The 18,219-nt window shown below is 54.6% G+C and overlaps 3 protein-coding genes across 6 annotated transcripts; 1 reads left to right on the forward strand and 2 right to left on the reverse strand.

Annotated features, from left to right (window-relative positions):
- The first annotated feature begins 15 nt into the window (after positions 1–15).
- Positions 16–4,478, forward strand: MPIG6B (megakaryocyte and platelet inhibitory receptor G6b). 2 transcript variants are annotated; one of them, XM_084754454.1, is made up of 6 exons: positions 16–885; positions 1,099–1,440; positions 1,603–1,693; positions 2,048–2,100; positions 2,244–2,308; positions 2,548–4,478. In XM_084754454.1, exons 1-6 carry the CDS (start codon positions 810–812, stop codon positions 2,650–2,652), a joined length of 732 nt encoding a protein of 243 aa, XP_084610580.1. In that variant the 5' UTR covers positions 16–809; the 3' UTR covers positions 2,653–4,478. The 2 variants fall into 2 exon arrangements, with proteins under 2 accessions (XP_084610580.1, XP_084610581.1); XM_084754455.1 differs by lacking the exons at positions 2,048–2,100; positions 2,244–2,308.
- A 616-nt stretch (positions 4,479–5,094) lies between these two features.
- DDAH2 (DDAH family member 2, ADMA-independent) lies at positions 5,095–8,177 on the reverse strand. Of its 3 annotated transcripts, none has more exons than XM_084754723.1 (8): positions 8,078–8,177; positions 7,818–7,963; positions 6,740–7,098; positions 6,497–6,596; positions 6,292–6,365; positions 6,071–6,190; positions 5,548–5,697; positions 5,095–5,400 (listed from the first exon to the last, which is right to left on the reverse strand). In XM_084754723.1, exons 3-8 carry the CDS (start codon positions 7,034–7,036, stop codon positions 5,284–5,286), a joined length of 858 nt encoding a protein of 285 aa, XP_084610849.1. In that variant the 5' UTR covers positions 7,037–7,098; positions 7,818–7,963; positions 8,078–8,177; the 3' UTR covers positions 5,095–5,283. The 3 variants fall into 3 exon arrangements, with proteins under 3 accessions (XP_084610849.1, XP_084610850.1, XP_084610848.1); XM_084754724.1 differs by having other exon boundaries at positions 7,925–7,963; positions 8,078–8,135; XM_084754722.1 differs by having other exon boundaries at positions 7,818–8,137.
- Positions 8,178–8,473: 296 nt separating this feature from the next.
- On the reverse strand, positions 8,474–18,178 carry CLIC1 (chloride intracellular channel 1). Its single transcript, XM_084754725.1, has 8 exons — positions 18,108–18,178; positions 16,917–17,019; positions 16,108–16,736; positions 14,283–14,392; positions 13,949–14,074; positions 13,729–13,835; positions 11,460–11,641; positions 8,474–8,850 (listed from the first exon to the last, which is right to left on the reverse strand). The coding sequence occupies exons 3-8, from the start codon at positions 16,144–16,146 to the stop codon at positions 8,689–8,691; spliced, it is 726 nt and encodes a 241-aa protein (XP_084610851.1). The 5' UTR covers positions 16,147–16,736; positions 16,917–17,019; positions 18,108–18,178; the 3' UTR covers positions 8,474–8,688.
- Positions 18,179–18,219: the final 41 nt, after the last annotated feature.

Genomic DNA, 18,219 nt, shown 5'->3' on the forward strand with positions numbered 1-18,219 from the left:
TCCAAGGGATGGGCAGCCAACAGGTAAAGGTTTATGGCATCATGGAGGATTCCTATGATGTCATAGAAGGGGGGCTGGGGCTGTGGATCCTGGAGGATGCTCTCACCCCACTGGGCCTGGGCTTGGGAGGAGCATCAGGGGCCACTGAGAGGCGAGGCAGGGACAGTAATAAAGTCATTCACTGAGTGCCCCTCTATGTCACCTGTTGCTTTAGGCATCCTGCCTTGCATCTATTTGGTTCTCACATGCTTTTATCTCCATTTTCCTGATGAGGGGGCAGGCAGAGGTTAAGTGGCTTGCTCACATCACCCGGCCTATTGCGTGGCAAAATCAGGATTTGAACTCGTGAAGCTGAGCCTCGGAAATTTGTGGCACCTGGGGGGGGGGCATGTTAGTTGTTCGAGAAATTAGCATAGAGCCCTAGCAAAAGGCCTCAAGCTCTCCCCTTCCCTTTTCTTCTTCTTTTATTTATTTATTTTTGGTTTTTCAAGACAGGGTCTCTCTGTGTAGCCTTGGCTGTCCTAGACTCACTCTGTAGACCAGGCTGGCCTTGAGCTCACAGAGATGGCCCTGCCTCTGCCTCCCAAGTGCTGGGATTAAAGGCGCGCGCCACTACACGTTTTAAAACAGTTGGACGACTGCAAATTGGCTTGTGAGGGTTTCTAGAGGGCTGTAGGCATCGGTAGCTGGTGGCGGCACTCTTATCTGAGCCCCCAGTCCCACAGGAGCCCTATTCCTGCCCCTCAGCTTCCCTCCGGTGGTGGTGTCCTGCTGAGTCACTCCCGGCCTCTGACCACCACGTCCCAGCCATGGCCCTGCTCCTGCAGCTGCTGCCTCTGCTGCTCCCAAGGGTCCAGGGGAACCCGGAGGGAAGGCGGTCCCTGGGTAGGTGTGATGGGCCAAGAAAGCTGGAGACAGAGTAGGGCTGCCGTGTGTGTGTGTGTGTGTGTGTGTGTGTGTGTGTGTGTGTGTGAGAGAGAGAGAGAGAGAGAGAGAGAGAGAGAGAGAGAGAGAGAGAGAGAGAGAGAGAGAGAGAGAGAGAGAGAGAGACAGCCTGGTAAACTAGCCGTGACCACTTTGCTCTCCCACCTTTCCTAGTTTCTCTGGAGGGCAGCCCTGGGGACCGGGTGAATCTCTCTTGCATAGGGGTCTCAGATCCCATACGCTGGGCTTGGGCGCCTAGTTTCCCGGCTTGCAATGGCCTGTCCAAGGGGCGCCGCCAAATCCTGTCGGCCTCTCCGAGCGGGACCAGATCTGCGTTCCCCCACTTCTCTGGCCGGCTGCGTTCGCTGGACACTGGTATCAGGCGCCTGGAGCTGCTGCTGAGCATTGGAGATTCTGGCACCTTCTTCTGCAAAGGACGCCAAGAGAATGAGAGCCGCACGGTGCTTCAAGTGTTGGGGGATGAAGTAGCTTGCAGGGATTCAGGGTTTACCCACGGTAGGTCGAGGCGCAGATGCACAGGGACACTTAATTTGGACATACACCCGGGACAAAACGTGGGGCGGTATCTTGCAGAGCGGGAAGGCTACAGACCCTGTGGTCTGTACCCATGACCTCGGCATCCCCTCGGCATCCCTCCCCTTTTCGCGGTCTCCCCAGGGTCCCGGTATCCCAAAGTCCTGATTCCGCTGCTGGGCGTTGGCCTTGTGCTGGGACTGGGAGCTACGGGCTTGGTATGGTGGCGGCGCAGGTGAGCACTGGAGGCGGAGCCTGGCTTAGTATAGGGTGTGGCCATTGGGGGGCGGGGCAGGTGGGGCAGAACCGTAAGTTTTGCAAAGAACAAGAAGAATCCGGAGGCCTAGCAGTGGTTAAAAGAATGCGAGAGGTCAGCCCTTTGGGTACCAAGTAAGCTACAGGCTAGAGCAGGGAGCCCAGGCTGCAGGAACAAAACTAGAAGGGCTGAAAGGCCAGAGAGTGGGCGGGACCTGGTTCCGGAGGAGCCTAAATTGTTTGGCTGGTCGGAGACTTGCAGTTTGCACAGTTCTCATTGGCGCCGCCTGCGGCCGAGGACGAGACTGGTGACTCTCCGAGGACTTCCTTACAGGCGCTCGCCCCCGCCCCCGCCCCCGCCCCCGCCTCGACCACTCCCCACATCTGGTGAGATTAACTGCACCCCATTTTCCCTCTCCTACCCACACAACCCCTAACCCTGAATCCTTGAGTCTGAGTCCTTGCCGGGAGCAGACGCAGTTGGTCCGTTTTCTCTCCGTCCTTCACCTCTGTCCCTCCTTCCCACATAGCTCCAGAGCTGCAGAGGCCTTTAGACCAGGAGCCCAAGATGTCAGGCCACCTGGACCAGGAGTCGGTAAGGGCCTGGGCATGGGAAGGAGAGAGAGGCCAGAATCCCGGAGGAAAGTGGGCCAAGAAAGAGACCTAGCAGCCATGGCACCCCCAGCGCTCTGCAGGTTTACACGAGAGAGTGGAGGCCAGGTTTTGCCATATGGTCTCCTCTACCCACTGTGGGGGAAAAGAAAGAGGTTTTGATTCCAAGCTCAGGGGTCAGACTGCTGAGACCATGCTGCCTTCCCCCTCTGCCTCCTTCAGAGCCTGCACTATGCTGATCTGGACCACTCTGTCCTCGGGCGGCCCCGGCGGATGTCCACAGTGGTTCCTGGTGATGCCTCCACTGTCTATGCGGTTGTAGTATAAGGGGACCGCCTTGTTCTTCCAAACCTCCCAATCTGGGGCCTCCCTTTGTCTTTAGAACCTCGGCAGGAAAGGACAGAGGCACTAGTCTGAGAGACTAGATACCAGGGTTGCAACTTTGTAACTGTTCATCCTTTTCAGCCACTCCCATCTCTTCTACATCTTTCCTGCACCACTGACGCCCTCTCTAAGGATGACCAAGCTGTCAGCCTTAAGTTTTAGCTCCGAAATAGATGCTCTGTCTGCTCCTCTCCCTTTCCAGTCAGGTTTTGTTGTTTTGTTTTTGTTTTTTTGAGACAGGGTTTCTCTGCATAGCCTTGCCAGTCCTGGACTCACTTTGTAGACCAGGCTTGGCCTCCAACTCAGAGATTCCGTCTGCCTCTGCCTTCCAAGTGCTGAGATTAAAGGCGCCTCCCAGACCAATCAAGCAATTTGGATTTTAGACATACACCTGCCTCTTTTCCCTGCCTCCCTCCCTCTGCTTGTTGTACGGTTGCCAGTGATGTCCTACCACGTGATAACGCTCACTGGATTGGCCTTAGATCACCCCTCTTTAAGCGCCGATTTATTTTGCTGCTGATATCTTCCTTCTTGACACCCTGCCATTCTGTTTGCCCACCCCCCTCTCTCTTCCTTACTCCTGGGAAGCAAGCCGATCCTCAGTGCCCAGGGTCCCCTCCAACCCAGATCTCAGACCTAGTACACCCTGTCCCAACGGCCTCAGGCACTCTGCACTGAGTCAAACCTGACTCAGGCATTTGCCATCAGTTGACAAAGCCCAAGTTGCCCAAGCCAGAAACCGGGAGGCAGAGTGTGCCTCCTCCTCCTCTCCCACACAAGGACTTATCAGCCCCCCCCACCCCCCCCACCCCCCCTACCCCGACATCTTTAAAAGACTGGCTCTCTTGTATGTGAGGCTGGCTTTGAAATCCTGACCTCCTTCCTGGTGGCCACCTTCAGCACTGGGATGTGCCGCCACAGGAGGCCTTGTCAGTCTCAGCGGCACTGTCAAACCTGGACCTGTCTCCGTATCTAGTGCTGCCGCTAGAATGCACTTTTATTATTTGCTTCATGGGTGGCCCACAGACCCTGCTGACCCTCCTGCCTTGGCCTTCCTCTCTGAGGCCAGAGAGATCCTCCCCGGTATCAGCCACTGGTTCTCTCCCGAGGCTTGAGCTTTGGGTACAGGCCCTGCAGCACTTTGCCCGTTCCTAGGCTTATCCATCATTTTCTGTGTACACATGCCCTCCATGGGAAGAGTCTCCCTACAGTATTCGTTGGCTCCTTGAAATAAATCCCATTTTCTGGATCCATTTTTCTTGTTCCTCACTTCCTGCCTGGATAACTATCCTCAGGATCTCACCAGGGATGTAGCCTTTCCTGGGGTAGCCTCACTGGGAATGTTTGCCCACTCCTGCACAAAACCTGATGCTCTAGACCCCCTCTGAATTTTCCCATAGAAACAGACTCCTGAGAACCATCCCTTACACAGCCAGGCAAGGCGGCGCATGCCTGTAGTTCCAGCCCTCAGGAGGCAGGCGGATCGCTGGGAGTTCGAGGCCAGCCTGGTCTACAAAGTGAGTCTAAGACAGCCAAGACTACACAAAGAAACCCTGTCTCAAAAAAAAAAAAAAAAAGAAAGAAAGAAAGAAAGGAAAGAAAGAAAGAAAATTATCCCTTACAATGCGTCATCTGTCAGTTTATAAGAAAATGTCAGGAACTATGAGCTTGCTGGCATCAGAAAACTAACCCTTTTGATGTCACTGTTAAGCCTCAGTACCTGAGTAAATGAGTGTCTGGAAAACAGTTTCTCCTCCTCTTCTTCTTCTTCCTCCTCCGGCTTCCACCCCCTCTTCCCACCCTCCTCCTTCTTTTTTTTTTTTTTTTTTTGAGACAGGGTTTCTCTGTGTAGCCTTGGCTGTCCTGGACTCACTTTGTAGACCAGGCTGGCCTCGAAGTCACAGAGATCCACTGCCTCTGCCTCCCGAGTGCTGGGATTACAGGCATGTGCCACCAAGCACAGCAGTTTCTTCTTTATCAAATAAAGGTAGACTGGCAACCACCAGAGCCTGAGCCATCTGACACCGAGGTAAATTCAGAAAGTGACACCATGCACTCAATCCCTTTCCCCCCTTGCCTGTACTCCCTCACAACAGAAATTGTCTCTTGGCCCTCTTTGTACCTGAGTCCTATGCCAGGGTTGGGAGTGAGCCAGGGGGCACAGAAAGAGTCCAGCCTGGTGATGGTGGTCCATGTCTTTAATCCCACACTTAGGGGGCAGAGGCAGGTGGATCTCTGTGAGTTCCAGGACAGCCAAGGCTACACAGAGAAACTGTGTCTCGAAAACAACAGAAAATTAAAGATTCCTCCTCCCTAGCACTGACCCCCAACTTCAGACTTCAGCCCCACCCATCCCTTTGTCCCAGTGAGACAACAGCCACGGCCTTATCTAAAAGCTCAATTTTATTTTATTGGTTCTGACAGAGAGGACTCACCCAACGGCTTGTCTCGCACTAAGTCCTTCCCTACCCTGAGGCATCTCCTCACTACTATCTACTTCCCATCTCTCTAGAGCCTGATTCTACCCCCTAAACGGCTCTATTCCTAGCCAGCTGGAGCCCCAAGGTCAGACCCTCAGCAGTGGGGGCGAGTACTGAGCACCAGGCAAAGGGAGCTGAGGCCAGCGCCCGCCTTCTCCAGTTCTGAGCAGGACACAGGTACCAGGGTGACGTCAGAGAGCTTCTGCAGAGCCTGCGGGGAGGGCACCAAAGCTGTTTCCATACCAGAGCCACGCCCCTCCCTGTAGCCAGTGCCTAATGCTCCCACCCAGGTTTCTGAAGAAAGCCCCCCTCCCTTCTCCCACGGGGTTGGTTGGTGGGGCCTTTGCCCCTCCCTCACCTCCTGGCTGTTGGGCAGGTCCCCACCTCCACGGTGCAGGAGGAAAGGAGTGGTGCCAGGCAACCCTGGGCGCAGAAAGAGACAGTCGGCAGCTGCGTCATCTGGGAGGGTCAGAGAGGCGTAGGGGTGATCGGTCAGCGCCGCCATTGCCTGGAGAGAGAAAGAGGGTGTTGAGTTCTCCACAGCTGAGTCGGCCTGACCTACTACAAAGTAACGACTTAGGACAAGGGTTACACTGGTGAGATAATGCCAGCAAGTACATACCGCCTGCTGTGTCAGACACAGTCTGTCTCAGGCACGCGCTAGCTACGGTTTACTTTTGCAACCCTTCCCCCCGCCCCCGACTCCTGTTTCTTCTGTACCCCATGTTTACTAGAGTGTCTGTTTGTGTCAGATGACCGTCTTAGTGAAGAGGAGGACTGTGGGCAATTCCCAGAGCTAGCCCTAGCTTCCCTGAGGTCTCAGCCCCAGCCACGCCCACTTGGTTGGCCACGCCCTCACCATCCGCTCGGCCCCGCCTCACCCTGACTGCCTTTTGGGCAGCGTCGCTGCTTCCAGCCACCACGGTGCGAGGTCCCCCCATGCCGCAGAGGCCACGCAGGTGCGAGGTGCCCGTGACTGGCACCGTGGAGACAGCGAAGTCCTAGGGAGAGCAGGAGGATTTAGAAGGGTGCGTAAGGAGCCCAGGTCAAGCCTTCTGGCACACTGGCAGCGCTCCCTCCCCAAGCTACTCTGGTTCCTCACCCGGAAAGTGTCTGCCACGATCTCAGCTCCTCGGTGATTGGTCCACTTGGAGAGGCCTACGAAAAACTCCCGGCCTGAACTCCGGGAGGATACGAAGGTTTGAAGGCCAGAGTGAGTTTGGAGTCAAGACTTGAGATGGCCTAGTCTCCCAAACTCCGCTTCCCTGCGCCAAGCCCCCAGAGGTGCTGGCCATCCGAGGCCTCACCAGTGAAGAGGACATCGGTGCCGTCCAACGTCGCGTTCTCATCCCCCAACTCCACAATTCGGAGTCCCAAGTCCTGGAGGGCTTTGCGGACTCCATCAATCTTGGAGAAGAGAGAGCGGGGCTGAGGCATCCTCACTCTCTATTTCCTGCCAACCCCAGACATCCAGCCTTCTCCCCTCGACCTCCCTCCACCTCCGCCCGGCCAATTCTGTCCTTCCAACACACCCGCACCCTGGCGCTCACCTCTGGCCTACGCGCTGGGCTCCAGGGCCTCGTGATCAGGGCTGTGTCTCCTTGGATCACGGCTGTGTCACCAAGCAGTGGTCCCAGCGGCAGTGATTCCTCAGGAGGCAGTTCAAGCAGCTGGAGCCCTAGTCGCTGCCTCAGTTTACCTCCTAGTACTCCATGCTCCCTTTGAGCTTTAGCCAGGTCCAGAGCCGGAAGGCCAGCCCCTGCACCTTCCCCGGATGCCAAGCTCTCGGGGACACCCCGGATCAGGGCGTGGGAACAACGACCCAGCCCCTCCCCCGGCGTCCCCATCCCATCCACACAGATGCCCCTTCCAGCCAAGCTGATTTCCTTTTTCTCTTTACTTCACTTGTCTAAGAGAAGAAACAGAAAAAAAGGGGGGAGGGCAGGGTAGCGGAGAAAGACATGCAAAGAAAAGGGAGGAGTGTTAAAAGCTCCTAGGCCTTTTTCCTACCATCTCCAGGCGCCCCTCCCACTCTGCCCACCCCCTCCTGCCCCCCTTGCACTGTGGACCTCGCTCAGCCTCCTTTCACCACGGATCTGCTTTAAGAGGCGCCCAAGGAACGAGACTTGGATCCTTAATCTCCCAAACACCTGTTGCCCCTGCTCAGGGGCTCCGCTAGGTCCCTGGCCCGCGCCCCTCCTGGCAGCCGCTAGGATGCGCTCACTCCCCAAAAATGCGGCGGCCCCGCCCCCTTAACCCTCAGCTGCTCGCAGCAGGAGGGACCCGAAGTCCTGCCAGGGACCCGCAGAGGTTATGTATGAGACAGGAAAAGAAAGCTGGGTAGTGAATAAGAGCCGGGGTGTGGAAGTCCTGAATGCTCGAAGGAGAAGCGGGAAGACGCGCAAAAGGGAGGAATTAAGGAGTTAAGCATGCTCTCTCCCCACTCCAGATCGTCATTCTGCCCTTCGAGCGACCCAGTATAAACCAGACCTAGTCCCGGAGGACTGGGAGAGGTCTTAACAGAATCCGGACGGCGGGGAAACAGGAGGAGGTGGGTGGTGGAACCCCTCCTGGCTTCAGAACTCGGTGTACATCTTCCACTAAAGTCTACCCCGCCCAGCTCCTCACCCAAGTTGCAGGTTATTCGCACACTCCGTCTGGTGCATGCACGGACGCAACCCCCAAACTCCAGCCTCTCCGTACGGTTCAGGGGAGGGCCCCCTCTTCAGACTCACCAGCGGCCACCTCCACTCCGGCAGCGTTGTGATCTTGGCCTTGGCCCCACCCCCAGAGGACAGAGTTAATGAAGATGAAGCCTGAGTCTTCAAGCAGGAAAGACTGGGAGCTCGGGCTTTTGAGGGGTTCCCTGGGTAGGCGAGCTCACGTACCGCGATGGGGCGGGGGCGCGATGGTCTGGCGGCTCCGGGGCATTGTCTAAGCGGGACGGGGCGGGACCTTCCAAGACCACGCCCATTCCGCCCTGCTAGGCCGCGCCCATTCCCCTAGGACTGCGTGCCCCCCTCCCCCTGCCCGAATTCCGGCACCGCCCCAAAAGCGTTGCCCAGGCCCACCGAGATCCTGCTAGCCCTGGCTGCGGGCTTGCAAACGCAATGTGGAGCACAAAACAGCCCTCTAATTGACAGATGCAAAACATGGCAGCCCCTGTACAAAACACTCCCCTCCTTAATTCCTGGCACATGCACTGAGCTTAGTAAGATCACTGACCCTTCCCTCATTTCGTGTCCTCTACACTTGAAGCGTCTTTGTGTAAAAACAACACTACATTTTTATTCTGTATTTTATTACTGAAATACGTTGTCCTACCAGCCCCATAATAAAAATCTTACCCTAGTCCCCTTTCCTTCCCCTCCCATATCTCCTCCCAGCCCTACCCAAGTGGCCCGGATTTCTGCCCATTGGCTATTTTGGAGTGTGTCCACTGGGTAGCACCGTGGAAGCCCCGGAGCCTCTGCGGAGGGCACAGAGGGGGTGAAGGTGCTCATTTGAGGGCTCTGGCCACCTGCTCATAGGCCAGCTCTATCTCCTCGTCATCTGGACAGGTGGAGGCGAATTCTTCGCGAGCATAAGCGTTGCTCAGGTACCGATGCACTCCACGGAGCGCCTCCGGGATGGTGAATCCTCTGTACTTTTTACACACCACCTGGAGGATGGAGAGAGGCCAGCGTGTCAGCCCCCAGGGAAGTCATGCCTGCTTTGCTATTGGACTTTCTCTTCCTCCAGGGTCTGCCAGGTAAAACTGAACCTTGTCCAGGCTGCCAGACCACCTGGCTTAGCTTCTTATAGATTTGTTGTTGTTGTTGTTGCTGTTGTTTTGAGACAGGGTCTCTCTATGTGACCCAGGCTGGATAGTCTCCAGAACCTTCTGCCTTAGTCTGAGAACTGGTGATAAAGGCATGGACTCCTGCACCTAGTCTTTAAAAACTGTTTTTAGGTTTTGTTCGTGGGTTTTTTTTGGTTTTGTTTGTTTGGGTTTTTTGTTGCTGTTGTTGGGGTTTTTTTTTGGTTTTTTGAGACAGGGTTTCTCTGTGCAGCCCTTGCTATCCTGGAACTTGCTCTGTAGACCAGACTGACCTCAAACTGTCTCTATCTCCCAAGTGCTGGAATTTAAGGCATGTGCCACCATGCCTGGCTAGATTTATTTTTATTTTATGTGGATGGGTGTTTTGCATGTGTGACTGTGTACTACGTGTTTGCAGTGTCTATAAAGGCCAGAAGAGGGCATCAGATGTTCTGGAATGAGTTACAGACGGTTGTGAGTTGCTATGTGGGAGCTAGGAACTAAACTTGAGTCCTCAAAAAGAGCAGCAGGTGCTCTTAACCACGGAGCCATCTATCAACCGCTCCACGAGTCTTCTTACTGATTCTTTGCCCCTCACCCCATCCCCACCCCCACCCCTACCCTCACCTGCATCCCCACCCCCATCCCTACCCTCACCTGCATCCCCACCCCCATCCCCACCCCCTATCTCCACCCACCCCACCCCCATCCCCACCTTCTACCCCTTACCCCTGAGTTCCTCTGTATAACTCTGACTGTCCTGGATGCAGACCAGCTGGTCCTCCCCTTCTGAAACCTCATCACTAATAGCCAGCTCCTTCCCAGACTAACCATTCTGCAGTTTAAATTTTTGAAAAGAAGAAAAGCCAGACATGGTGATTTACGCCTTCAATCCCGGCTCTGGGAAACAGAGGCAGGAGGATCTCTGAATTTGAGGACAGCTTGGTTAACCTAGCAAGTTCCAGGACAGTCAGAACTAAATCGAAAGACTTTGTCTTAAGAAACCTAAATAGGGGCTGGAGAGATGGCTTAAAGGTTAAGAGCACTGACTACTCTTCCAAAGGTCCTGAGTTCAATTCCCAGCAACCACATGGTGGCTCACAACCATCTATAATGAGATCTGATGCTCTCTTTTGGCCTACAAGTATACATAAAAATAAATAAATAAATCTTTTTCTTAAAGCCAAAAGACAAAATAGCTGGAAGTGACGCCACACCTTTAATCACTCTGGGAGGCAGAGACAGTTGGATGGATCAATCTGAGTTCGAGGCCAGCCTAGTTTACAATGGGAGTCCAAGACCGCCAAAGCTACACAGAGAAACCTTGCCTTGAAAAACAAAAACAAACAAGCAAACAAACCAACATAAATAAAAAATAAAAATAAAAAAAAAAAAAGAAATGGCACAGTGGTGAAGAGCAGCAGCCACTGTTCTCGCACAGCTTTGGTTCGCAGCACCCGCATTGGGCAGCTCCAGTTCCAGGGACCTAACTCTCTCCTCTTCCTCCACTCACGTGTAAGTTTTTCGTTTGGCTTTCAGTCAAGTATCTTCAGTTTCAGCTTGTTGTGGGCCAGAACTAATTGAACATCGCTTGGTTGTTTTCTCTCTTGGGGGGCTGGTGGTATTTGAAACAGAGTCCTACTCTGTAGCTAAGGCTGGCCTCCAACTCTCTCTGACCGTCCTACCTCAGCCTGGGGATGCTGAGGACGACAGGTGTGGCCACTTTGCCAGCTCTTTCACTGCCTGGGCTGCTCCTTTTCAGTTGATGGCGGTGACAGTGGGTCTGTGTTTCACTAAGTTACACTGTAGCTTTAAGGAACTCCTGTCTTCCTTGAGAGGAAATGGGAACCTCAGGGGTGTATAGAGTTAGTGTAAACTTGAGAGAATCCTGCTTTCTCTGTTCTGTGGATTTGGCAGTGATACAGTGGCAGGAAAAGCTTTCTTGGAAGTAACCCTGGGCACAAACAGGCAGGCACACTCTAGCACATGACACACACACACACACACAGAGGCACACACAGCAAAGCTGGAATACCACTCTTGATCAGATGCCGTCTACCATGGCTTGTCCCATAGGATGCAATTCTGGTACTTGGTCAACAACTGCTAAGGGACAGCTGGGGCCCTGGGCTGCTGAGATTGCTCAATCGGGTGAAGGCATCTGCCCCCAACCGGCTGCCCTAAGCTCAGTCTTTGGGAATCTACATGGTGAAGGGAAGAAGAACCAACTCCCTCAGGTTTTCTTGTGACTGCCATACCCCATTTGTGGCCACCCCCTTACAATAAACAAAACTTCTTCACCTGAGAGGCTCACCCCAGCCTCCCACAGTGACCACCCTCCCACAGCCTCCCACAGTGACCACCCACCCCAGCCTCCCACAGTGACCACCCACCCCACCCTCCCACAGTGACCACCCACCCCACCCTCCCACAGTGACCACCCACCCCACCCTCCCACAGTGACCACCCACCTGTACTATATGAAGCTTTGGCAACAGGTTGCAGTCAGCTAGCGTGAGCTCATTGCCATCCAGAAACTTCCTCTGGGAGATGCCCTCGTCTTCAGCGCTGGTTTCATCCACTTCTTCCGGGAGTGGGGATATCAAATAGTTGTCTAGAACCTTCAGGGCTTTCAGGAGCCCCTTCTCCAGATCTGTGTGAGACAGGAGGCGATTATTATTTTAAGAGATTTATTTAGTTATTATGTATACAGTGCTCTGCTTACATGTACTCCTGCAAGCCAGAAGAGGGCACCATATCACATTATAGATGGTTGTGAGCCACCATGTGGTTGCTGGGAATTGAACTCGGGGGACTTTTGGAAGAGCAGGTGGTGCTCTTAACCACTGAGCCATCTCTCCAGCCCCCGTGATTACAACTTTAAACACTGAGGTGACAACCTGCCCACGTGGAGCCATCAAGGTGCGTGGACATAGCTCAGAGGTAAAGCACCGGCCTAGTGCGTGAGACCCTGGATTTGGTTTTAAAAATCGACTACACTGTGTATGATATTGTGAAATTGTCTGTGACGTGTGTATACAGGTGTCTGCGTGTATGTGGAGGTCAGAGGTCAATACAATGTCCATTGTCATCCTCAATGGCTCTCCATCTTTTTCTTTTATGATTGATTTATATATATTTTGTTTATCATGTGTACATATGAGAGCCTGTGGGAGTATGTATGCACTTGGTGCATGAGGGAGCCTGAGGGGGCCAGAAAAAGGTTCAGACCCCCAGGAATTAAGAGTTACGGGTAGTTGTGAGCTTCATGTGGGTGCTGGGAACCAAACCCAAGTCCTCCGTAAGAGCTTTTAACCAGTGAACCAAAAGCCGGGCGTGGAGGCACATGCCTGTAATCCCAGCACTCAGGAGGCAGAGGCAGGCAGATCTCTGTAAGTTCGAGGCCAGCCTGGTCTACAAGCCAATCCAGGACAGCCAAGGCTACACAGAGAAACCCTGTCTTGAAAAACCAAAAATAAATGAGTAAATAAATAAATAACCAGTGGGCCATCTTTCCAGCCCCCACTTTATTGTTTGAGACAAGGTCTGTCCTTGAACCTGGAGCTTTACCTATTAGACTAGACTGTCTGGCGAGCCTCAGACCTGTCCAGGCCTCCTTCTCCCTCTACTCCCCATCAGTCACTTCCCACCATGCCTAGACTCTGACAAGGGTACCGAACACCCAACTCAAGCGCTCATACTTGCATGGCGAGCACTTTATTGACAGAGCCACCTCCCATGCCCCTGGCTTGCTATTTGTTCCCCCCCAGTGCTGGAAATGCAGCCTAGGGCTTCATGCACTAGTCAAGCCCTGTACCCTGAGTCACACCCTCAGCCTCCGGGTCAATCCACAGAGAAGTCTCAGCACTTCTCAGGCAAGCCCAGGAAACGGAAATCCTCCCATGCTGTAGATCCAGAGGCAGATTTAGAAAGATGCGGAGACCTTCTCAGAATCCATCCGCATCACCACCAAAATAAATATGCAAAAGCCCATGAGCCTGCTGATGCCGCAGTATCACGGTCATGTGGGGGCACACATGAGGGTGGACTTTAAGAATAAATTCTAGAGGGTGGAGAGACGGCTTGGCGAGGACCAGCACGTGATGTGTGAGCATGAGAGTCTGGCTTCATGCTAGCAACCACTTAAAAAGTCGGGGCTCCGAGCCGGGCGTGGTGGCGCACGTCTTTAATCCCAGGACTCGGGAGACAGAGGCAGGCGGATCGCTGTGAGTTCGAGGCCAGCCTGGTCTACAAAGCTAGTCCAGGACAGCCAAGGCTATACAGAGAAACCCTGTCTCGAAAAACAAAACAGAAAACAGAAAAGCAGATCTCAGGGCTGGGGAGACGCCACAGTGGCTAACAGCACGGGCTGTTTCCCAGAGGACGTGGGGCTTGATTCCCAGCACCAGCATCTGTCACTCCAGTCCCAGGGAATCTGTCACCACTCTCCTCGGGCCTTCTCCACCATGGCACACACACGGTGCACAGATACACACTCAGACAAACACTCATATTCGTAAAGACAAAAATCTCCAAAAACAACACACACAAAACCCCAAACCCCAAAAAATCTTGGCAGTGAGACAGCAGGGAGGTTACAGGGGTAAAGCAGCCGTGAAGGACCAGAGGAGGTCACACCTGCTCCATCTCCCTGACAGCCAAACTCGCAGTGGCGCCTGGTGCCTCTCAACCCTGGGGTTTTCTCTTCTAGGACCCAAGCCCCTGACCCATAGGACTCACTGTCATTGAGTGCTGGGTTTGAGTTCTTGATGTAGGCAGAAAACTTGGCAAATATGTCCAGCCCCGAGGTGTTGGATTCAGGGTTCAGAGCGGCCAGCTTTGGGTACCTGGAAAGCAGAGAGGGAGAGATAAGACAGAATCCTTTCTGAAGGACTCAGCTCCCAGCTCCCCCTCTGCCCCCCCCCCCGCCCACACACTCCTCTTTCCAAGTCCCCCGTACCTGGGAGGGCACAGCACAGCTTCCAGGAACTCCTCGATCTTGTTGGTATCTGTGTGCACTTCGGTGCCATACAGCAGGAATGGGAGCTGTCCACCTGGGCAAAGCTTCTGTACGGTCTCTGTCCGTCTGCAGAAGGGGCCGGGCATCACGAGAGGAAAAGGGCATCAGAAGCAGACGCAGACGGAGGAGAAATAGATTTGTCATAGATGAGAAAACAGGTTTAAGGTAAAAGGGCGCAGGTGGGTGGGCACTCACACACATGCGCTTGCGCACACATGCATGTGTGCGCACGCGTCTACACAAGGGATGCTTAGAGGAACAGAAGTGGGCCCACCTCTTGGTGTCCACGGTGGTAACGTTGAAGGTGACTCCCTTGAGCCAGAGCACCATGAACAGTCTCTGAGAGAAGGGGCAGTTCCCAATCTTGGCCCCATCACTGCCAGCCTGAAAAATAACCCCACCCAGCGTTAGGCCTGGTGTACCCCATCCTTACCCGCCAGGTTCTCTGAATCTACTGCTAGCTCTGACACACACTGCTATGCTCTCTAAGCTACACCCCCCAAAGAGCTGAATTATTTTCCCCTTTGGGCCTAGATCAGCAAGGGGCGGCTTGTGGCATCCCAGTGATTGACAGGTGGGAGGAGGCGGGGCAAGTTAAGTCTTGGCAAGCTCTGAGAGTCTGAATCCCAACCCCTGGTGAGGTTGGGATCTGACTGTTGGATCTCGACTTCTGGGTTCTCCAGTGCAGCAAAGACTGGGTTTGGGTTCGGAAAGGCTTGGAAACCAGGGTCCCTAGTCATTAAACCTCTAATTCAAGCTGTTTCTGGAAGCTGGGGTGGGGGGCACTCAAGAGGATACAAACCTCGCCTTAGAGATATGGAGGGCCTAACAAAGGGGGCAAATCTCTAATTGGCTGCGGGTGACCTCATCCCCCAAGGGACACCTCCCCCATAGGCTGAGGGTGATTCATCTCTGTGTCTTCAGGCCTCAGCAGCTTCCTTCCGGGCAAGGAAGTGGGGGCAGGGAGCTATAGGCACACAGAGGCCTAGGCAGCCGGGGGCCACCCTTAACAGCTCCCCAACCCTTCCCGCTCACGACTGGTCCTCCTAGCTCAGCACTCTGGTTCTCAAGGTCCTCCTCACGACTCTCCACATCATCACCTCACCCGCGAGTAAAAATAGCCCCTGGAGGCGAGTGTGAAGTAGGGGCCACACCTAAGGGGCGGACCCGGGCTCCAGTTGACTTCCCTGGGCCAAGAAAGTGGGAACGGCTGCCAGGGAAACGCAGCAAAAAAGGAGGGAGCAAGACAGGACACACCGACAAAATAAACAAATGGGGGGCAGTAGTGAAAAAGGAGGTGAAGGAGGGGAGGAGAGAGCTCGCACGGGGAGACAGACTGGCCAGGAGCGGAAGGGAGGGGCAGGGAGAGGATGGGACGGCCGCTGCTGCAGGAGACTGCCCAGCGGTTCCTGCACCCAAAAGCCCAGAACCATTTCTCCTTGACCACACCCACAGAGCGGGGCGGGGGACGGGGGGGGGGGAGGAGAGAGGAGGGGGTTCTTCCACACCCTTCAGCCCGGCATTTTCACCTAACCCAAGGAGGGGTCTTCCGTCCCGTTTGGAGCTCTCTTCCTCTCTCTTTGTTAGTCACTATTGCTAAACTTTAATCTCTTTCCTGCCCCGGCCCCTCTAGCCTTCCTCAGCTGGGGGGACAGTCGTCTCAGACCGCTGTGCTGCCTTCCTGAAGGCTCTTTCCTTCCACCCTGCCACGTTCCCGTCGTTCAATCCTTCCAGATTCATCTCTCTGTCATAGCGCCCTCTCAAACATCGCCACTGTCCCAGCCTTGTTCCTTGGTCGTCAGAACCCCCTTGATCCCCGCATCGTACCCCGTTCACTCTCTCACGCCTGAAAACCCCGCTTTCTCCACCCGCTTCTCCTTTAGGCTGCTGGAAACCTCTTCTGCAAACTTTTTTTCTGGGCGAGTCTAGCACTCTCATTACAAGTCCCCCCCCCCCACCTCCCACCCAGCCAGCCAGCCAGCCCAGGGGGGTGGGGTCAGCGAGGAAGGGGTTGGAGAGCCAGTGCTGGGGCTGAGGAGAGGGAAGGATTGGCTTGCAGAAATTCTGAGGCCGGCCAGAGACAGAGAAGGCCTTCTTACCTTCACGAACAATTCAACCTGAGGTTGTTCGTCAGCCATGGTTGCGTCGGGGACCAGGAAGCAGCCGTCGCTGGGGGAACTGGGAGGGGCCGGGGCCAGCGAAGGCGGGTCTCTGTCCTCCAGGCTCCGGGCTGTGTCCCTTCAGCGCGACCCAGGTCCGATCAGACCCTTTCGCTCCCTCCAACAGGGCTCCCCCACCGGCCCGGTGCACCCCACACCCAGCTTCTCCACCTCGGGTCCCTCCCGTTCAGCTCAGGGAGCAGCTGACTCACCGGCCGGCCCCGCCCTGAGTCTGGGGAGGGGACAGGAGAGGGAGGGACTCGAGGATCGTGGGAGTGGGTCCAGGACAGAGGCCATAGGTCTCTGCGATCGCAGGGATAAGGTGTTAGGAGGGAAGTCCGGGGGCTCCCTTGATTCCCTGACCTCTCCTAAACGCAGCACCCCTTTCGTGCCTCAGTTTCCTCGCTTTATTGACGAGAAGGGTGACCACTCTCCCTCAAGGAGACGGCACTAGCGAACTGCTCACGAAGGTGCAGAAATGGAGTTTTTGAGGATGGAAGGGTTCTGAGTTCTTTTCGGTTCCAGTCAGTCTTCTGGTTTGCTAGGACTCAGGGTTAGGCTCTGTGCGCCTGCGTGTGGAAGAGGAAATGGAGGGGAGATATAAGACTGGGGGTACGGAGTGGTGGACGGATTGGCATGGCCGGCGAGAGACCAAGAGGGAAACAGGAAGCCGAAGCCAGGCTTCATGGCAGGAGGCGGTCCTTTGGAAGCCTGTCAAAGCTAGCCTTATCCCCACCCGGGCCCCTTACCCTCCTCCCACTGGTGAAGGTTGCCTTGGAGATGGGGTTATCCTGGCACCCGGATAGCACTGGGGCTCGTCCTGGGGTGGGTGTGGTAGCGGCTGGTTCTGTCCTGAGAAGAAAGCAAAGGTCAGACAGATCAGGGGCAGACATGTCAGTAAATAAGGAGACAGGAAAAAGTAACTCTTCCCCTGGGAGGCTTGATTTTGGAGGCGCTAACTTTACTACCCATTAAAAAAATCTAAAATGTCTGCCAATATCCCAGTCTACGTTCTGAGTTTCCTTACTGCCCACTGTCTGACCACCTCTTTTATTTTCTAGTAGCTCTCCAAACAAACAAAGATTTGCAGTTCAAGCAGGGCCTGGTAGTGCACACCTTTAATCCCAGCACTTGGGAGGCAGAGGCAGGCGGGTCTCTGTGAGTTTGAGGCCAGCCTGGTCTACAAAGCGAGTCCAGGACAGCCAAGGCTACACAGAGAAACCCTGTCTCAAAAAATAAAAATTAAAAAGAGAGAGAGAAAGAGAGAAAGAAAAAACAAAGCAAAACAAAACAAAAACAAAAAATATTTCCAATTCAAAAATATATACTGGACATGGAAAGATCTAGAAGCAAAACTGGGTTGGAAACTGAAAGAGAGACTCGGAGGGCTGACATGAAGTGGTGCCTGTGTTTCTGGAAACCAGTGGCAATGGTTTCCTCTTCTGTTTCCTGCCAGTGGGGAAGGCTTAGCTCTTTTCCTCCCCAGACCGCCAAGAATGAATATACTTGGGAGGTATTTGGCCTTTGAACTCCAGCATCCCAGAAAGATGTGGACTGAGGCCCTGGACGAGTGTGCCCTCCCACCGTGCTGACCCACACCGAGCCCTTCCTACCCACGACAAAGGTGGTAGGGGTCAGTGAAGCCTCCTTTCCAGAGGCCTCCCCTTTCCAGCTGCCCGGTGACCCCCAGGGTACCTGCCCCTAGAGACACCTCTCAGGGAGCCGCTTTCCACTCAAACAGGTTTGGCCGCCTCTCCCCTGCAGGGCTCTGTAGCCACCGCTGCCCTGATCCTCAGTATCGATTGTGGCTGCCTGGATTGCTACCTACAGATCGTCTTTATTTCCAGGCTGCCCTCTCCCGGGACCCTGCAGTGGTGCCTCCCGGGTCTGCAGCCAGCACTGCGGGTGCCCCATCTCGTCTCTGTGCCCTGCTCTCTTACCAGCTCTCCTGGCTTCTCCTCCTGTGCCCAATCCCGTCCCCTAATCTCTTCACACCCCAGACTGGAAGGTGTGTGTCCCTCCCTGCCGCTCCCCAGAGCTGTCACCAACAAC

This window comes from Acomys minous, assembly GCF_964271855.1.
Source record: "Acomys minous genome assembly, chromosome: 13".
NCBI lineage: Eukaryota > Metazoa > Chordata > Mammalia > Rodentia > Muridae > Acomys > Acomys minous.

Coding starts and splice junctions, on each gene's coding strand:
- MPIG6B (XM_084754454.1), top strand. CDS start 810: ATGGCCCTGCTCCTGCAGCTGCTGCCTCTGCTGCTCCCAAGGGTCCAG. Junction 886..1,098: donor GGAGGGAAGGCGGTCCCTGG/GTAGGTGTGATG, acceptor CACCTTTCCTAG/TTTCTCTGGAGGGCAGCCCT. Junction 2,309..2,547: donor GCCACCTGGACCAGGAGTCG/GTAAGGGCCTGG, acceptor TGCCTCCTTCAG/AGCCTGCACTATGCTGATCT.
- DDAH2 (XM_084754723.1), bottom strand. CDS start 7,036: ATGGGGACGCCGGGGGAGGGGCTGGGTCGTTGTTCCCACGCCCTGATC. Junction 6,597..6,739: donor GCCCAGCGCGTAGGCCAGAG/GTGAGCGCCAGG, acceptor CTCTTCTCCAAG/ATTGATGGAGTCCGCAAAGC. Junction 5,401..5,547: donor ACCTGCCCAACAGCCAGGAG/GTGAGGGAGGGG, acceptor CCCTCCCCGCAG/GCTCTGCAGAAGCTCTCTGA.
- CLIC1 (XM_084754725.1), bottom strand. CDS start 16,146: ATGGCTGACGAACAACCTCAGGTTGAATTGTTCGTGAAG. Junction 14,393..16,107: donor AGGTTGAATTGTTCGTGAAG/GTAAGAAGGCCT, acceptor GTTATTTTTCAG/GCTGGCAGTGATGGGGCCAA. Junction 11,642..13,728: donor AAACCCAGCACTCAATGACA/GTGAGTCCTATG, acceptor TGTCTCACACAG/ATCTGGAGAAGGGGCTCCTG.